We start from the raw sequence: 20,984 nt of genomic DNA, 5'->3' as shown, positions 1-20,984 counted from the left end.
AGTTAGTATTGATGCAAATAATTGATTAAAAATTGTCCAACTCAAAGACAGATGCCAAATTATTTCAAATTGTATTTCATTAGATCGAAAACGATCAATATTGATGGAACGTTTCATCATATCGAATTTTTCAAAAATAAAAATTTAGTTAAGCTCACTATTATCTAGTGTATTAAATCGTAATAATGAATTCGATATAACAATCAATCTATATAAATCCATCATATGAAATGTAATTTGCTGAAATATCAAAGTAGATTCTCTTAAATTTCTTCAAGACGTTCAATTAATATAATGACTATTAGTAATGCAAACATTTAATTTGTTGATTGTTCCCATCAAAATTTGTTAAAAGTTCAAATTTTAATAATTTTGAGAATTTTTGAGATAAACCTTACTCTAAAACCGATCAATTAACTAGTTCCCTATATTAATTCCAAATTAAAATAGAAAGTGTGAATTAATATAACGAAGACTTACGATTTTCAACTTGGACTTATTTTCGTCACAGCACGGGGTAAAGCCAGGAAGGAAGTTGAATTCTTTTCCAAAAAACAATCGACAATGAATGTTATTAATAAATCAATATACCGCAAGTAGTAATTATGATTGAAATGCTAATGTTGGTAAATAAATATTTTGTCAGTTTCATCATAAGAGAAAGGTTCCGCGAAACAGTGATATTTTTCATTGGCACTGTATTATTTCAATGAAACATATTCACGAGCAATAAAATATGTTTATTTCACTAGCGATAAAACAAATAATATTTATTTTGTTAATTGCTAAAAACACACTCTCCATATCGGCGGGTATTCTCAAAAATAATTACGTAAGTTGTAGTAACGAATGTATGACAATATTTGCCATGATTTTGTTTGTTGAACAGCAAATTATTATCCCATAATTGTTCACAAATACAAAATTATTACAAAGCGTTTTGACAAATGAATACAAATAGATTTTATACCAGTTTAATTTTAATTTTCTGCGGTAGACAATAAATATTTTAGAACACAAGATGAATTCCAAATGTTAGGATTCCGTTAGTTTTCCGTAAATTGCTAACGAATAGTATTTTAAAAATTCAACTTTTTAAAATCTAATTGTAATGAGCATCGTAATAAAATCTGACTACAAGAATAATTATTGAGAGGAGCACAATCATTATGACAAAATATAATTAGGGTTTTCGAAACTCTGTTTAAAACATGAAATTTTATATCCATACGTATGAATATTCTATTTTGAAACCAATGGCTACTGCTTCGAACTAAGGACCTAGATCCGTTAAAAAAATTAAATAATCGGCCAGTCAAAAACCATAATTGAAAGGTTATTCATATAATCTCAATCTATAATATTAATAACATGAAATTGTATTTTTACATGACAGGTTGCTGTTATATGATGAACCAGTAAACAAATTATCACCGAAGATATCTCTAAAAATAAATGAGATGAAGACCTTGAAAATGATAAAATTACTCACACTGACATACAAATAAATAAACAAATTCACAACGCTAATATATTAAAATTAATAGAGTAAGGAACATGTCAACAAAATATCTTCCCATAAAAGGGTTAAGATAGTGAGAGCTGATGATTAACATTACTAGAATTGTTTCTAGTCTAGTCTATTGAAAGAAAAAATTTTCATTACATTATCACAATATCACACTAACTCTCCATAACAGCGATACATAATAAACATAAAATCAAGTCCTAGTGAAAGAAGTTCTATAATATTTCCTCTTATCCTCTCCAATTGATTTTGATTCTACCTCCAATAGCATTGTTCCAGAAACTATTATTATGAATACTTTGTATAAATTAGGATATAATAATTTCTAGTGAACTAATTTCGCAAACTATTAAATATCTCAATATATTTCAAAATAAACGGAACATAAAATAATCGATAGAAATCAATCACTTAAACTATGAAAGCAAGTTTTTTAATCATAGAAAATAATTGTTTGCATTTTTCTTTGATTAGAAATGTTGGTCCACAAGATATATCTACTGTTAGATTAATTAATTAATTAATGTTCTTGATTTTAGGTCTCTTCTGTTTCAAAATTAGTTTTTTTTCGATAGTTTTTATAAGAAAGATAAATTTTGACGTTTCGACTTTTCTGACTATTCTTTAAGTCTTTATCAAAATAATATCAAACAGAAGAGACCTAAAATATCAAGAACATTTAGATGCATTAATATATCAAAAGGTCTAAGAAATAAAAAATTGAAGAAATTTATATATATATATATATATATATATATATATATATATATATATATATATATATATATATTATTCATTCTATGTTAATTTAGTATAATTTCAATTATTTATTAATTTCATTACCTCTATTTTATTTTGTTCAACTATATTGTTATGCGAGTCTGTGCATTCCCTATTTTATAAATGATGTTCACGTATTTATTTTTCCTTATTTACTTAACTAGAATTCAACGAAAAGAGAATAAATTGATAAAACTCATCAATATTCTGATTTATTTATAAATACCCTTTAAAACGTTGATCAAATTTAGAAAATTCTTATGGCGACATGCACATGTCCAGAAACTAATAAATCACAACATGAAATATTTCGAATTAAATAAAGAATGACTTGTTTATTATTATATTATATTTCATTTAATTTGAAAATTGGCAAAAAAATTTAGGTACTTATTAAAAATAAACAAATCGTTGACACCAAGTGAACATTGAAAATTGATAAAATCAACACGTTGTCACAAAGAAAAAATGAAAAATCCACCAATTTACGTGATTAAAATATGCGAGGTCAGTTTTAAATTATATTTTATTATAAATTAACAATAAATCGATTGATAAATAGCAACAATACACCAATATCAGCTATTATTTATTTGTTTACATTAATAGCATTGTATAAAGATAAACAATACGTTTAGAAGTATTAACCTTCGTTGTAATATCAATAACCGCAGAATGTTCATTTATTATTTGCACAAATTGATTTCTCCTTAAGTTCTTATTAATTTTATAGTTGTAAAGAACTGTTGAAACTATCATAATAATGAGTAAAATGTAGACATAGATGTATAAATAATCTAAAAATAATAATGTACCTGGGCAAAAGAGGCCAGCATACGCGTTTCGCAATACTTCATCAGTAGTGGTAAACACAACACTCACAGAACAACACCTAAACACAACTAAACACATAAACGGTAACAGCCTCTATTAATTATTTCTTTTTCACTAGAAAGAACAAGAGTTAGTTGTGTTGTTGCGCAAAAGGGTCATTGAAGATGCTAGGACGATTTCGTAGGCGGTCCGCGCGTTCATAGATGCGCCGCTGCCGCTGCACTTTGTGTTGTTTGTATGTGTGTATATCTATAGCGGAGCCGGCAATACGAAGCGGGCGGACGCACGCAAGTCACTCCGCGCAATACTGACACCTCCACTTTACCACCTCCCTGAAGGTCCACGTCTTCCAGTTGCAAGCTGTACCCCATCCTCCGAGTCTAGCTTGTCCTGTCCCGCACCTAATAATAAACTGACAAATACCCCGCCGCCAAATTATTGTACTCGCTTGATGTGAAGTAAAAACTGAATTTCGATTCCTTTTCACGTGAGCTTTTCTTCTACTTCTTTTATTTACTCAGTCTTGTCCCGAATATCTTGAAATTTTCAAGAGCAAACTTGATTATGTTTCGCAATTACCGTCTGGGTAATTTTCAGTATATTCTTGAAACTATAATTTCTTTAAGAATGTGTACTTATTGAAAAAACGTTAGATATGATGAAAAACATTCTTATGATTTGATTTTATTGAAATTACTATCTTTTTTTAAAGATAAACAAGGTTAGATATGCAAAGTTTAGGATAGTCACACATTCTCATTGGAACAGAAACTGTACAAATAAATGGTTATGGTGATAAAATTATTGTGAGGTAGTATAGATTATTATAAGTGAAAACCATATGAGTTTATAATTATTGAATGGATTCGGTAGTTCACACAAAAATTTTAATAGCATATACCCGTCGATTAATAATTCAAATCGTGATTTTTTACATTCAATAAAATGGATATGAGATGTACCGACTAAAAGACGTCGAAAAATTTTCTTTGTATGACAACACTGTTATTTGGGTTGATACTTTTAAAGAGTATACAAAGTTGTGCTTAGTTGTCAAATATCAAATTTTTGTTTCTTTCCTATTACAAGAAAAATGAAATTAGTGCTACCTTGGAACATTATTATTTTTATAAAAAACTAGTAATTAACGTCTTCGCAAGAAATCTTTATGCTATTTAGAGCGTCAGAATATTGGGATTTTCCTTTTCATTCTCCTTTCACCCACTTTTCCAGTTTTCCCAAACCTCTGCTATTTTATTCATCTGCTGTATTGTTTTTGGTTTTCTGTCCCTTCCTGTGTTAATTGTTTTATAAAAGTTTTCCTGGGTCTTCCTTTCCTTCTTTTCTTATATCTTTTTTGGTTCTGTCACTTTTCTTATCAGGCTTTGTGGTGCTCCTCTCTTTATGGTTCCGTACCAGTTTAAATATCTTTTAACTATTTTTCCCCATTGGTTCCTATTTTATCTTCTCTAAAATTATCTTATTTCTTTTTTATACCCAAGCTTCACATTCATATATTAACGTGGGTACATTATCGATTTGTATCCTTTCGTTTTCATTCCTTTTCCTATTTATTTTTCCCGAAAATTGTCTTATCAAGAACTTAGTATATTTGATTTGCTTTCCTTACTTTGTACACTATCTCTATATTTATTTTCCCATCTTCTGTGAAAAGACTATTTCCATTTTATTGAATGTATCTGCAACGATTTCAATTTCGTCTTTTTTACCGGTTCTTGATTTCTGTAGATAGTTTATAGTTCTTTTCTTTGATTTTTCTCATCATCCTATTCATGACAAATATAAAGGAGATAAGTGAGACTATCCTATCTTCTTTTTTCATTCCCATCTCCATTATAATTTCCGTTGATCTTCTTTCGTCTATTTAAACTTTGCCTCTCACTCTTAATATATATGTATCATCTTTCGTTTGTTTCCCTTTTCTATATAAACTTTGCTCCTCCTCCATTTCCTCATCCATGCGTTTTTTATCTCTGTCTCGATAATTCTCTTTTATGTTTTTGCGGCAACTGGCGATAAGCATATTGCTCTGTAGTTTTTGCACATTAGTTTTCCTTTTTTATGTAGTCGTATCACTTGATTTTCCTCCCAGTGTCTTCTATGTTGTCTTCTCCACTTGCTTTTGCTAGTAATTTACAAAAATATGGTATCTATTACCGTGTTTTTTTTTAAAGTCAACAAATGTTCTCAAGTTAAAATTATAGAATATTGTTAGGTTGTTCAACTGGAATGACAAGCGGCATCTTAGAAAAACAAGTACTACATTGCTTAGCAAACATATAGAAAAGAATGGACTACATTCTATTTCAGGAAACCCCAATACTTTTGCCAGGCAGATACCATAATGATATTCAAATTAGAAAGTGTATAGTAGCAGGAATAAAAATTCCTCCAGAAACTGCAGGAAGATGATCCTCATAGATATTCGAAAGGAAATTATAAATCAACTATACAGCGCCAATAACAAGTTAATTTTTATGCGAAGACAAGGTACAGAACAAATAATATTTCTCTCAATGGAGTACGATATTCGGAATTTGAGCGAGAAGTATTAGAGCTGGAACTGGCAGATTTTTTCATTGGTTTCTACATGTTAATACACGAACTTCAATAATTGTTCGTTAATAACTCGATGCTATGTTTCTAGGCAGTTGAATAGGTTGAAAAGGATCTATTGAATGGCCAGCCAGATCTAAATTATTTTACTTTAGCAAATTTCAGACGAAATGTTGCAAGAGTAAATATGGAGGAGCTATAGACACAAATGAAAAATGATTATGGATTAATTTCACCCATTATTAATTAATAATACGATATTGTTAAATATTCAGCGGACATTATAAGCATACCATCATTGAAATAATTGATTTCAAATATTTAATAACCAGAACAGAAATAGGTATCGCAAGGACTGTATGGCTATACCAGGAATGGGGAAACTTTTTTCTTCGCGTGCCAATTTTTGCTAACGAAATATATGGCGGGCCAAGTCGAGGCATTACATTATTTACTAAAATAAAAATGAGCCTTTCTGAAATACTAATTTATTGTGCAATATTGAAAAATAACATTTTTAATAACATTTAATTAATTGAACTTTAATTAGCTGCGAAGCAAAAGGTTGAGGGGCGCTGGTCTTTGTGGGAACATGTGACATGTGGAACTGTTTTTGTTTCTGCATGACTTCATCATAAGCCGGCTCCATATGTGATGCTGAATTGTTAACAATGAAAAAAGGGGGTCATCCGAAAGCCTATTACGAAGACAATTTTTTCTTAGTTTCATTATTGAAAACATTTTTCCCAACAATTTCCTTGTACCAAACATAGCCATTATTTTCTGGGCGTGGGCAACTATATTTGGGTATTGTGACCTAGATAAGGAAATTCCAATTTGCTGGTGTTTAAAAATAGTTGCCTCAAATGGGTAGTGCGTTCGACGACAGTCGGACTTACGGGTTTTATGCCCGACGTGTACTGCCTTTACTGCCAATTCATGAGAATGTAATTTCTAATAAAAAGAAAATTGTACTTAATTTCTGTTTGCTGGTCGCGGGCCGGATTTCAACGCTTTGCGATACAATAAAATCAAAGAGGAAGTTATATCTCTTAAATGTGATACCCCCTATACATATTGTTGTTTGTGAATCAAGTTTATTCAATATTTGTGTATTTAGAGTCTTATTTGGCCTATTATTAACATTTTCGAAATAATAGAAACAATAAAAATATTCTTAGTTAGAGACACTTATATATTCAATTCAATGCATTTGAGAAAAAGAGCAGTCTAGTCATGTTACGTACAGAGAAAGGTACATTCAGTAAGTAGAAACTAAATTAACTCTATCAACAAGTATTGACGTCAACTTACTAAAATGTATAATTACATTTTTCAAAAAGAGTATATATAAGATAAATAGATCTACTTATTTGTTAATTTGAAATATTTCATACTTTAGAAGGTTATTACAGCTGCAAAAAGAAATTTTCGAATATAATGACAACATAGAAATAAATGAAACTTTATTGACGAATATACAAGAATCAAATAATTACCTTCAGAGAGTTAATCACAAGAAAAATAGTTACTTAGGAAGAGGCAAGAAAATAAAGGAGCCAAACCAAATAATCCACTGCAAGTTGTCAACATTGATATTGAATTATCATACAGTCTATTCAAAGAGTAACGTAACCTGCTAATTTCGGCTAAGATTATAATAACATGCGTCGTCGATTAGAAGTATAAAGGGCGCACCGTTACTCGAAAATAAGCAACTAATATATTTATTCAAATTCCTTTAATTTCTCATTTCTTAGTTATCATCAGTTACGTTCTTTGGTCGGTCCGTTTGAGGGCGATTTTTAGTTGAATCCACTTGTTCAAAATGTGTCAAAATCGTCCAGGTTGCAGTTTTGGAAATTTCGAAACGTACCGTTAAATTTAAGTATCCAGTTACAATAAACACATTTTACTAATGAGAATGTGAAATAGACATAAATAATTGTTTAATAATTTTAATTAAAAAACAACTATAATTTTGTAACTGTTAAATGTAGAATTATGCGGTCTTAACAATTGTGTTTGTAATTTAATAGATTATGAAAAAATGGACATGTATACAGAATGTATTGTTCACAAATATGTTGATAAAAGTACTGCTAATTGACTATGCGAGTGGCCTGATTTAATTCAGTAATTTTTCTGTAAAGTTAACAAAAATGTGAAAATCAGCAAGAAACGTTTATTCATGACCACACTGTAGCAATAGGAAAATTCAAATGTTAAGTCATCGCTTTGTCAGTTTTTATAATAAATTTAACCGTAATACTCTCATTTCCCACCCTTTTCAATGCTACTTGGTTCGATATCTTTTAAATAAATCAAAAATCTGTACACAATAATATGAAACCTGTTCAAAGCCGTCATAATCTCTTTTAAATAGGTAAAAATTAGGGCGAAATGCGAAAAAAGACCCAATATGAATTTAAAGAGCAATTTAAAAAGCGCATATTTTCTTTTTGATTTATTAGCCTGAATTCACATAATAGGCAATTATTATGAGGTCGAAATGTCTTCCTTCTTCAGAACCGCATCGCTTTCGCATCCCTTCTCGTAACATCCATAGGCGTACTTATAATCAAGATGTTTTAATATGTCAAAAGGAATTTTGTGACTAGTTCTGTGAGAATAAATTTCCATTTATAAGAGAAATATGGATTTTATTTCCAATCATTCTATAATCTCAAAACCAATAAATAGTTTAGATTTATTGACTTATTTGCATTATACATTGGAAAATAACTTAATTTTTTATTAAAATGTTATTTTTCTAAAACAGATTGTTTTAAAACTGATACAATTTTTTAATCCGTACGAAACCCCCAAAAGTATACTAGCTCGACAGCTATGAGCCCACCCCTCATACTTACGTATTCCAACGCCCCTTTCTGTTGAAATAGCCACATTGAGTGCTTCTAGAAAATTTTCATGGAAACTAACGCATTCACGTACGTACATAAGAAGTTATTTTTCATTTAACGCTCCAGCAGATTCTCATAATTATAAATTGTTTTTAATGAAAATTGTAGTTCCTACTTAAGACAGGATGTGTTGGAGGGCAGCTCCACCCAACATGCGTCTTCATTTGCGTCGGATGGCTTCGATTAATCTTGTCAAAATGGCAAGATAACGATCATGAGTTGGTGTTGATAGGCTAATGCTAGAATATGGTTGCTATAACTTCATCGACAGAGGAAATAACGTTGAATTTTTTCTTCCTTGGTGATTAAGAAAGCTTCAATCTAGAGCTGCTTTTTCGTCTGTGAGAACGAAATGATCAATTCACGTTTTGTCTCCTCCAAGTCATCGATGAAGTGATATTGCAACACATCAGAAACGATTTATTCATAGTTCTACAGTTACTTCGTTTGGTCGATCATTTTTTTAACTCATACTGAATTTAAAGAACATAGCCTGGCATATTGCAGTTTTGGCAACTCTCAATCCTTCTTCATCATTTCAATCATCTTCTGCAAGATAATTATTTAAATGGAGCGCATGTGAACTAATTTATGTTTTCACTGTATTATTATCATGTTTCCAAAAACTCACAAAACACATTCTCACAATTAATTTTTTTGAAAATGTAACAAATTTTGATTTTCACTAGTTATAAGCCGCGTGAATATAACAACAAAATTCCATTCGTATATAATACGATTTCACCTATAATTTTGCAAGTCCGGAAAACAACTTTTTTTGTCAGAATGGTTGGCAAATTTCTAAAATGGTCCTGTAGATACTTTCAAAAACAAAATACATAAATGTTTTCCTCGGGGATTTCTCCCCATTTTGTTGACGTGTTTATAAATATTTGTATAGGTTTCTGTGTATCCTTTCCATATAATAAGTTTCAATAATTTTAGCAAACTCACACAGTGTCTTTAGAGGACTTTGGAGGATTATGAGGTAATGTTACAGTAGTAACAATGTGAGAAAGAAAGTCCATGAAAAAGAAGTTGGAAAATAACTTATCGAGTGAAATCTAAGCAGGCACTTTCTTTCAAATTGAATTGTTTAGGTTAGGTTAAATAAGACCGGGTGACCCTGAAGCCAATTGTCGTACACTTTAATTCCATTATTTGAAAACTAACTTAAACACCTAACCACCATCCAATTTTCACCGCTGTAAATTTCTACTTGGAGAATATTACATTAAGTTTTCAGTCTGTATGACTTGTGGATGTACAACTACTTTGAAAACATAGCAATTCCTGTTCCATTTTTTGTTGTTGAAGATTGAGATTTTTTTCTCTTTTATGAAGAATTTCCCCTCCTTTTCTGCGCTTATAGGAATGTTTACTTTGATATTTTAATATTTAGGAGAAATAAAGGATTTAATCAACAGAAATGTACAGACGGAGAAATTTTTAAAAAAGTTTAAATACTTTGTATAGTCACTATTTTGATTTGAAATGGTCTTGAAAGTTGAACAAAAACTCTTTTGTTTTCGCTTTCTTAACTGTAAAATAGATCAACAAACCAACCAACAACCAAGGACGAAACAACATAATTCACGTGTTAGTTTTGACATTGGTAGAAGTAACACTATGTATTAGTTTTCTCTTACTGATTCTCCAATTGACCCTGACGCTCTGATAGCTTATGTTAGTAACAACAAGAGATATAAACAGTACGACCAATTTCCACACAAGAATTCTTATGTCTGACTTATATATATATTTTTTTTATAAGATTTTGTATGTGAACATTGAATCTAGAAGGAAACTTCCCTTACCGCATCCTCAGTTCTTAGTATTCAGTGGTTAGACGTCCATGATTTATTGTTTTGATGAACAATTATTTTAATTTTATATGCAGCTTCCTAGTGCACGCGGAATATCATTTCTAATTCTATATGAAAAGTTATATCTAGTTATAATGGTCTAATACCGTCTGAATGTTCAATATATCTCGGTGTTAATTTTGATTGTTAATGCCGCAGATTCTATTTTATAGTTACACTTCTGGTAAGCAAAGTTGTTTATTATTGTATAATATTGAGTAGATTATACAGAGGAAAGACAATTACAATAATGGGTACACTTACAACGGTTGAATGAAAAGAACCTGATCCAAAAATATGGAAAAAGGTTAGGTACCAAATATCTTTATAACAGCATGTATATTTATAGAAGGTGACAACTCTGAATACGACGCACAGTCCGTCAATTTTTTCAATAAGGAATGGGTAATGAATGTTTGGTTTTCAATGTATGTGAAATATACAATTATACGATTAAACAATTTCCAAAGCCAGAGTAAATAATTTTTTCACTATATTGAGGAGTCAGCACGAAATAAATATAATGTTATCCCCTTCGCTGCTAACCCATAAAGAAGTTTCGAACAGATGCGTTTAGAACGAATTCAATAACATCTACAAGTTATGAGTTAACGTTCAGGAACGATATTCCATAAAACATAATAAAATTGAAACTTGACATTTTCTATTCCGTAGACAAAGTTACGATAAAAATCAAGTGATGGAATAGATTTTCGCTACAATAAATATATGAACGTTTCTTGTAAAAATTTTTGAAAGTATATTGGCAGTTTCTCCTATATCGCTAGAGCATAGAAACTATTAAGAAGAAAAGTTTCAGAAATTATAACTTGAAATGGAAGATGAATTATAATTATTTATTCACACAATTTTCAGGCTGGACATGCATATGTTATGAGAATTAGAGAATCAGAAATGTCCCATATTATTATCAAAATATATAAATTCATTTATTTAGAAAGCTTCTACACTCAATTTTTATAGAGGTTTTCTTAATTTCTTCAACTATTTATATGATCCAATTGGTACATTTTTAATCAAATGTATACAAGAGAACTACTTTTTGTCATGGGAAATTGTACTGAATACAGTTTACTAAAATCCTAGAAAATTTACTATAGTATCTGCCTAGTAATTCCGAGGTATATATAACATATTTTATTCTAAAATATAAAAGATCATCGATATAACGGCATCGAGAGTTCGTTAGTCAAATGAAATTTTTTATTTTGTGGGTTTGGGAGAAAACCAGGGGCGTGACAAATCGTTTTATCGAGAAATATAATTTAATAAAAACTAGAATTAGGAGAACAAACTATTTGAAAATATAATTGGAAAGAATCGATTTTCATTTTGTACCTTTCAAGAGCTCTGTTTTTGTGTGCATATTTTCATTAAGGTGAGTTTTGTTCAATCGAGTTATATTTTAGCGCAATAGATACAATTAATTTTGTTTCTCTCTGCATTGTTCTTAATTACAACACAAGGCTTCTCAAATTTGTTTTACTCAACAAACTTATCCAATATTTGGCATTATCTCTAAAAAACATTGAAAAACAAGGGTTTTAAGTGGAATTTCATGGATAAAAACTCTAGTGAGAAGACGCTTTTAATCAATGAAAATTACCGATTTTCCTGAATTATATTTTTTTGGACAAAAAGATTAGAATATTGGAATTTACAGTGCCATGACGGAAAATAAGAAATGAATCGAATTTTGTTCGAAGAAGACATTAGAAAAACGAGTTGGTAGAAAGTGAAAGTCTACATATTCAGCAAGTAGAGCTTTTCAGATCTTTACGTGTCTCATTAAATAGAATAAGAGAAAGAACTTCGCAACCTAGAAGATATGTGAATAAAGTTAGACTATTTTACAATGTAATAGTTATTATGTAAGAATCATAAGAATTATTATCATGATACTATTATAATATAACATGAATTACTGTTTATGGCCCGAATGTCATACTAATCTCTTTATTTCGTTGCAAATAAATTGCTTAATACATTGGTGTGAGTGATGTGGATGTAACTTTGCAATTATTATCATGTTTTTATTATAGTGCACCATGCACTATAAAATTGAGATTTTGCCGTTGCTGAATTCCTGTATTCAAGTTTATTAAGTGGTTTTCTCGATCTTCCGATGGACGTCTATCCTTATAAACCTGAAATGGCAATATGAATTTGTTTTGGACGCCCATTTAGAAAAGGCAATAAACTGATTGGCATGAGGCTCAGCTATCAACTACCTCAAAGTGGTGATGAGCTTTAGCGCCGCCAGACCTATTGCTGAAAAATATTCCTTCCGTGAAAAAAAGGATAACAATTAAATCCGCATGATCTGATTATTCGGTGTTGGTGGATACTCACTATATAATTATTGAAGTTTTTTCTCAAATCTTGTTTCAGTTTAAGGTAAACTTCTAATTCCTATATATCAATTGATAGTCATAAAAAAGATTAATATTCAGAACGTAATATATCAATATCAATATTTTAGAAAAGTTGATCTCAAATCAAGCGGAAAATACAAAATTCTATATAAATAACAAATTTAACACTCCAGGTATAACTAAATAACTAAAAATGTTAAAAACTGTTATATTTTTATTACTATATTTTTACTATTACTAATAATAGATTTGTGGAATATGTACGACTATACTAAATGCAGAAAAGAGTGAGAAGCGAAAAAGGACAGTAATAGCAATAGCAATGATCAAAAACGAACGGCATTACATCACACATTATCGATTTCCCTGTTTGAATCTTCTTGCAAATAAGGGTAGATTGTTCTGACGTGATAGAAAGAATGGAATCCCCCAGCATTTAGCCGTATCTCGGTTGAATCGAAGTTGAAAAGTGGTCGGACCGACGCGCCGGTCAGCGAATGACCGTTAACGTTGATTGCCATCCTTCGTCACACGTCACCAGCTGAGATTACTACCGCCTTACCATAACACGGGATCGGACTGTGAAAAAAGATAAAGAAAAAGTGCGCCAATAAAACAAGAGGGGTCGTTTTAGCTCAACTCCAAAGAGACACCTTCGAAAAACTTTCCAGATTTTCATCTGATTAATACCTGCGCTCCGACTTCAATAAACGACCAGAATCAATCCTCATTGACAACATCGTTACAACGACCTTTTGATCCCTTCTTTGCGACGCTTATATGTTAAACTGAAGTTCATTTATCATCTTAACACAATGTTTACACTTTTACACGATTTTTCTCATTTTCTGAAATATTGATTGATATATTTTTTACAACAAATCATCATAAGTTTTTTACGAAATTTGAAAAAACATCTCACAGATTATTGAAAATAATAACGTTTCGCATACTTTGAAAGGAATGAGAATAATAATTGAATTGAATATGGAAAAATTGCCGAGATAGTCTCAGAGTTTATTTCGATCACATTTTGGGTCTACAAAAATATTTTCCTAGTATGTCTTAAAATTGATAAAACGGAGACATTATGATCTGATTTGACATTCAATTTATTGTTATATATTATTCGAAATTCTTGATGAATATAAAAAATTAGAAATCACACTGAAATATGTTTTTTGTTACAAGCAATAGACTCAAAAAGTCTTAACGCTAAGAAATAAATTAATATATTATTTCGACATACATATTTACTACTATTAAAGTCTGTTCACATATATATTTATGATGAGGCCACTGTCGAGAAAGACAATCGTAATTTAATATGTTGAATCTTTGTTCAGAACTTTTATTTTGTATGCGAATTTGAATAATTTTTTGTTATGCGATTTTTATACATTTGCTTATTGAACTTATTGTTGTTATCTCCATGTTCTTTATAACTTCTTGTATCTAAATCTTCTCCTATGTCTTCTATGAATTTTTCAGTATTACTTAGATTTCTTGCTGTCCCATCTTTTTTACGGTAGATTCTTAGAATTATTCTCCTTATATTTTTCTGTAGTACTTTAAGATCATTTTCTGTTATTTGTTTCTTTATTTCCATTACCTCAGTGATAATCCTATCACGAATATTCATTTTATGTTTTTATTTGGTGTCCCATACAGGAAACCCCAGAGTTGACAAAGGGACCAAGCCTGGGCCAGTCCTGGGAAGCCTAGCTTCGGTGTACCTGTATTGGTCCATGCGTGGGCCAGGCTACTTAACTCAGTTTCGGCCATACCAATGATTACCCAAGCTCGGGCCAAGGCTGGGATACCCAGCTTTGGCAATTAATTGACCCAGCCTTGGCCATACCAATGATTACCCAAGCTTGGGCCAAGCCTGGATATTTCAGCCTTGGCCATTCGTTGACAAACCAGGCTTGGACCAAGGTTGGGCCAATCCTGGTTAACCCAGTCTTGGCCATTCATTGGGGACCCAAGTTTCGGTTGTTCGGTCACATACGGCGTGGTTCGAGTATTTTCGTTCAGTACCCGTCGGCAGCCTACTTTTTCTTATTATGGGTCTGATCAATCCGATCTCTAGTTTATTCAGTGTGTGTGTTTTTTATTATTTATTATTACTAAAAGTAACTATGTCTGATACGATAATTTAAATGTGAACATCAGCTCTGTGAGTGAGGTTAACGATAGTGGTACAGACTTGTGCAATCTACAAGCGTTAAATATGTTTATTTAACTAATTAACTGATATTTTTATATTGTTGATTACAGTAAGAGTAAGATTAAATATAAAAATTTATGTTATTTATTTATTTATGCTTATTTTTAAAATCAAAAAAATCATATTGAATAAAAAATAAATAAAGAAATGAAATAAAGCAGAAAAAGTTATGTAATGAATAAGTCATGGTATTTAATCTTGGCCCAGTCCTGGTAGTTAAGCTTGGCCCATTTCTGGCAGTTAAGGTTAGTCCAGCGCTGGCATTTAAGCTTGGCCCAGCCCTGGCATTTAAGCATGGCAAGCAGTCTTGTCGACCAAGCTTGGCCCATCGTTATCATTCCAGAGTTTTACCAAGACTGGGCCAAGTCTGGCTTACAAGCTTGACCCAGAGTTCTACTTGGTTAGGCCAAGCCTGGGCCAAGCTTGGGCCTTTGGAACTTTTCTCTGTGGGATACTTCTCAACTTTCCTTTATTTTCATCATATACCCCTTTATATATAAATAATATGAATATATAAATAATTTAAGTAACTGATCTCAGTTACTAGATAGTTTTTTTCTTTTCTCTTAAAAAAAAATTCACTTTATTTTGCATTTACATAAATGAATATCTTCCTGTTTGACTTGATTTCAAATGAGTGTGTTTGATGTGAATTTTCACTTGTATTATTCAACCAGTTCCTTTGCAATATTTGTTCTTAAGTTAGTAGGAACATAACTGGCCAACTTCCTGGCTTCGAACCGTTTTAGTAATCCTAAAAACTTTTTCTACATTTACTTTTTGGCAGATTTCTTTTTCTCATATACGAGTACACTTATTATCAGTACTAATCTTATTTTGTTTCCTTATCTCTATGGTTAGATTTGTTCCTGATAATAATGTCCTACATATTCCTATAATTTTGCCCCCTCTATCTTTTTCTATAGCCCTACTATTTTTTAGCTTTTTTCTATTTTTATTCCATATGCTTCTAGATTTCATTGTTTTCTTTAAAGTTTATTCTTTTGCTCTTCCCGTATTTTTTCTATTTTTTGATAGCAGTGTTTTGTTTTCTCAGTTCTGTCTATTTTTTATTATGTTTCACGATTGCAATTTTACGTTTTTGTAAAATTCATTCCTATTATTTTGAAATCTGTCTTCTTCTATACCAACCGGTTGTTTTATCTTTTTTTATTATTATCCACATTCTTCTCCAATTCATAGTTGATGCTGTTGTTTTAGTCGTAGTCTAATCAACTCACTCCATGTTTTTCTATTTTTCAATTAACCTCATATTTACGATCCAGCTTATCTTTGCCTTTTTGTCTATTTCTTAATTTTCTGGAAACCTCATAAGTTGTTTCTGTTATACTTTCTTTCGTTTCTTACCAAATGGTTTCAATGTCTTTATTTAATACACGATTCGCTGCATTCTACATGTCAAAATTTTCTTCTACTATTATTTTGTAGGCTTTCACCATTCCATATTTTATTAATAATACGGGTGGGATATAGTTTAACTTTATATTGTTGCCATTACCAAATAGTTGTTCGTTTTATATAAATCTGTTTTGTTGTTATTATTTGACCTATTCAGTTCCTTCTGATTCATGTCTCCATTTAAGTTTGTATCCTGTCTGATATTAAAATTTTGTCATATTCTGGAGTTAGTTTATTTATCGTATCATTATCCTTCATTTTTCTATTATATCTTTTAGATACATTTCCCTTCCTTTTGGAGAATTTGCATCCCCTAATATCATTGCAAAGGTTTTAATTTGAAAAACCTTAGCATTATCCTCAACCTTTGGCATTATGAATATTCGAAACAGTCTACAATCTCATATATTATATTAGAATATGTGAATTTTTGTAATTGCTTTTCATTATTCATGGAACCAACCACTGTAGTCTTGGTAAATTCTCAAAAAAATGCAGTATCACGATATTATGTAAAGAATTTGTTTGTATGAAAACTCATATCATTTCGTTAAGTTTCAGAAACAATAACCGAATAAACAATAAAACAGAAGTAAACAAAGTAATTTATCGAGACATATTTTTAATCTTTCGAGATAAATAAGAAATCAAATAGCATTAAGAGGAACATTAATATGTTGTGTTTTATGTGGTAATTATTCAGGAAAGTCGGAGTCAGCAAGAGTGGAGTTAAAATATGACTTTTTATTAGTGATGAAGTGATTTGCGCGAAAAAGGAGGGAGCATGAAGACGAGTGGAAACGAGCGAAACTCGAAAACAAATAAATAACGATCTTGGTGTGGTCACTATACGAAGGGGTGTTATTAGTGAAAGCAAACATTGTTTATTTACAAACAGGTGATATTGGTAGCTAAAACAAGGATGTAATTAAGGGAAACATTGGTGTAATTTAGTGAGGGTATTTTGTTGAAAGGAGTTGTACGTTAATGGTGATTTTATTTGTGTTTTTACTTAATTTATCTTTACTGAAAAAGATAACACTTCACTGAAACTTCTAATTGCATTCCTTTTTAGAAGTTAACTACTTATTTTAATCGTAACAAGAACATTAAAACCTTGGCGGTCTCTAAGACTATATAGTATGTAATGATAAGAGGAGACCTGCAGAAGTAGTTGTCAAACGGTTATGATTACTAATAGTAATACAAATTTTTCCGCAAGTTACAGTCGAACTTCGGCTAAGCTTGTTGAATATTTATTTTTTCTCCAACCATCAAAAAATGTTGACATTTTTGTACTATTTACAGGTGCAAAAGTCATCAATTCCCTTACCGTACAAAAATTTGCTCGTTGCTTAGCAACATTTTTAATCCTAGAATTAAAAACTCTACTTTTAATCCTAGGACTAAAAGTAATTGAATTTGAGCTCTCTAACTGAAATTTGAAGAAGAGAACATTGTTTTGTTATTGTATGTACAATTGGAACAGTTATTGCCAAAATTCAAATCACAACTGAAATTATCACTAACAATTTTCGAACAATTCAAAAGATTTTCAATAATGTTAGAACAACTCAAAATATTCTCCGTAACTGTTGATGAAACATCTGAACAGGTACTTGTACCTTCTTTGTCAGGTTGCAATATTTTTCTGGCAGTATTTTCTTTGTTGATACGTGATTCTTCAATATATCTTTCTGCTACCGTACTCAATTTCCAACCTCCATGTCTTTTAAGACAAGTGAGGTCACCGCCACTATCAATAAGAAGTGTAGCAGATGTTCTTTTTAGCGAATGTCCAGTATACTGGATTTTGCAATTTCTTGCGGCACGGCAATAATTTTGTGAATACCATCAACCATTCTTTGGCACTTCCCATTAACATACTTCAAAAATAAACGACTTTCTAGGTATATATCCATCACTTTGTCTTTTTAACAATGCTCGTAATTTTGAATATTTAGTAATATCGACACCACTTTTGATATCCAGTGTGGATCGCAACATTGAATACTGTGATCAAAGAGTGGATGGCTTGATGGTCTTCGTTAAATTTGAGAAATACACCATAAGAACACTCTCCGCATAGTTTTGCACATTTTTTCCTTTACACCAATCCATAAATCGTTGATATGCAAGTTCATAAACTTGGCGAGATTTGGGTGGCAAAAGATTTAGATATACACTTTCCAATATATCCGCAGGTATATTTTCATCGTGTTCGAGATTCATTTTGAAAGCAGCGTAAAAAATACTACAAAAATTATATGATTAGTACGTCTACTTACGTCTACTTGACAATGGATATTTACCAACAATACCAGATATCCATGACTACCGACTTGTTAGCGCTGTTATAATTAATAACGATTTTTGAATAAAACTAACTTTAATTTTAATTTTGACTTGTTGAAGAAAAAATAGTCTCTCCACCTCGCCTTATAATATAATATACTATAGGATATTACGTATGTGTAGTAGAGCTGTGTAGCGAATGATTCAAAAGTAAGTTAGCCATAAGGAAATTATTAGAATGTCATAACCTTGGGACCACTGGTTTAATAGATATAAAAGCTTATAATACATAATAATAGCGTAAATGAGGAAGCAATAACTAATTTACCTATGACAGAGAAAATTCACAATTCAAGGTTATTTAAAATTAAAAAAATCAGAGAAATTTCAAGAGTTTTGATGATGTAAGACAAATAAAATTGGATGAAAATAGGATTTCCAGAAAGGATGATAGTTTAGCCCATGTGAAAAATTTGAGAGAAACACAGAAAAAATGAACTGCACCGAACAAAAAAAATATATTCAATGAAGGTTTGAAGTGAATGTGCCTGAATAATATCATTGAGCACTTTCCATTAAACTGCTCTAGTAAATATATGAGGTATTAAATATTGAAAAGTTCTTATCATTAAATGAAAATTTAATAAAATAATCATGTTATGTCAAATTTTTTTATTAGTTTCGAAGTTCTATAGATACGTACATATTATCTGCCATGGCTCCTTTAGATTGCGGGCATGTGAAATTCAAGATTTTCTACGACCGTGACGCAAAAATCAGATGAAATTTGATCCATCACATGGCTTACGTTTAGGTTGAGGACCGTTGAGGTTTGTGGCTTATTCGTATAAGTCTGCAGTTTAAGAAACTCCCATAAGAAAAAGTCTAACGGGATCAAATTGATCGATTCGTGTGAGCAGTTCACATCATCTCCACAAAAAATATAGCTATGTAACAAAATAAATGCTCGGTCGTAACTGTATATTAATGAAAAAGAAAAAGAAAATATTATAAAACCAACACATATTCATCTATACATGCTGGTTATGAAATTAGCATTCTTATTTAAAAGTTTTGTTATTATCATACTATTTGAAACAGAGCTCTTTATTGATTTGTATTAAATAACGAAAAGTCATGAGAAATTCCCTCAGTACGGCGAGAATCAAATTTTAATATTATTGGCTGTGGTGGCATTGGCGGTAGTTCGACGTGCCTACAAGTGCATACGTAACTAGAATCGGCGGCAGCGATATTGGGAGCGGAAACCAAGCATGAGGCATGTGAAGTCGAGGTAAAGGTATATAAACAGCAGTTATAATAAATATGCACAGCGAAACGCGGAAATTCGCAAGTCGCGATGCGACACGGGGCAGATTCAACAAAGGGCGGAACTAAATATATTGTTTCTAAAAAGGAAGGAAATCAAATACATAAGGCAAAATACGGTTCTTAGATTGTTGAATTATTAAGGTTTGATTGAAGGGAACAAAATCACTAATCCGCTGTACCATCTACTAGGTATATCAACAGAAACTTATGTTAACAAAATTATTGGAGTTTTAATTTGTACTAGTGAAAAAAAGAGTTTAGTAGAAAAATCAAACAAAATATTCTCCATCTTTCCCTATGTAGGTGATTTTCCATCAATTCATAATAATTATGTAGATGAATAATTTTCATAACAGAAATTTTGATCAATCTTCAAAGAACCATTATACAGTTTGCCTGCTAATAGATAATTTTGTCAAAATTATTAATCTTTTCCTACCACATTACCCTCTAATTATTATCATTACTTTGTCTTAAAATAATTTTGGATAACTTTGCACTTCCTATACTTTTTTATATGGTTCTCGTGATGATTTCCCTTAATTTTAGGACTCTTCTATGAAAATTAGTTTCAAATATCATGAGAAATTTGATGTTTCGACTTACTTCTGTCTTTATCAAAATATGAATTAACAAGCACAATGTGCGTATTTATATTACTAAATAGATCACTCACAACATAAATATCGAAATAAAAATAAAATTAAAACAAAAATCTGTTTTAAAATTAATTTTAACTTAATTTTTACATCTAAAAATATGTAAAAGCCATTACTTAAATTATTCGTAATCGCATTATAAGTT

General features: G+C 30.7%; 1 protein-coding gene across 5 annotated transcripts in view; it reads right to left on the bottom strand.

Moving 5' to 3' along the window:
* Positions 1-20,984, bottom strand: part of LOC130892829 (forkhead box protein P1-like) — a 257,375-nt gene that overhangs the window by 72,156 nt on the left and 164,235 nt on the right. Inside the window, exon 1 of one of the 5 annotated variants that reach the window (XM_057798525.1) lies at positions 3,124-3,224. The exons of the other annotated variants lie outside the window; for them this stretch is intronic. Coding sequence (XP_057654508.1) covers positions 3,124-3,165 — 42 coding nt within the window. The 5' untranslated portion in view covers positions 3,166-3,224. Of the gene's footprint in view, positions 1-3,123; positions 3,225-20,984 lie in introns of those variants that run through there. 5 annotated transcript variants of the gene reach the window in all.

The sequence above is a fragment of the Diorhabda carinulata genome, chromosome 1, assembly GCF_026250575.1.
Source record: "Diorhabda carinulata isolate Delta chromosome 1, icDioCari1.1, whole genome shotgun sequence".
NCBI classification, from domain to species: domain Eukaryota; kingdom Metazoa; phylum Arthropoda; class Insecta; order Coleoptera; family Chrysomelidae; genus Diorhabda; species Diorhabda carinulata.
The sequence above is the reverse complement of the archived record's forward strand: the minus strand, read 5'-3'. Positions and strand labels throughout refer to the sequence as shown.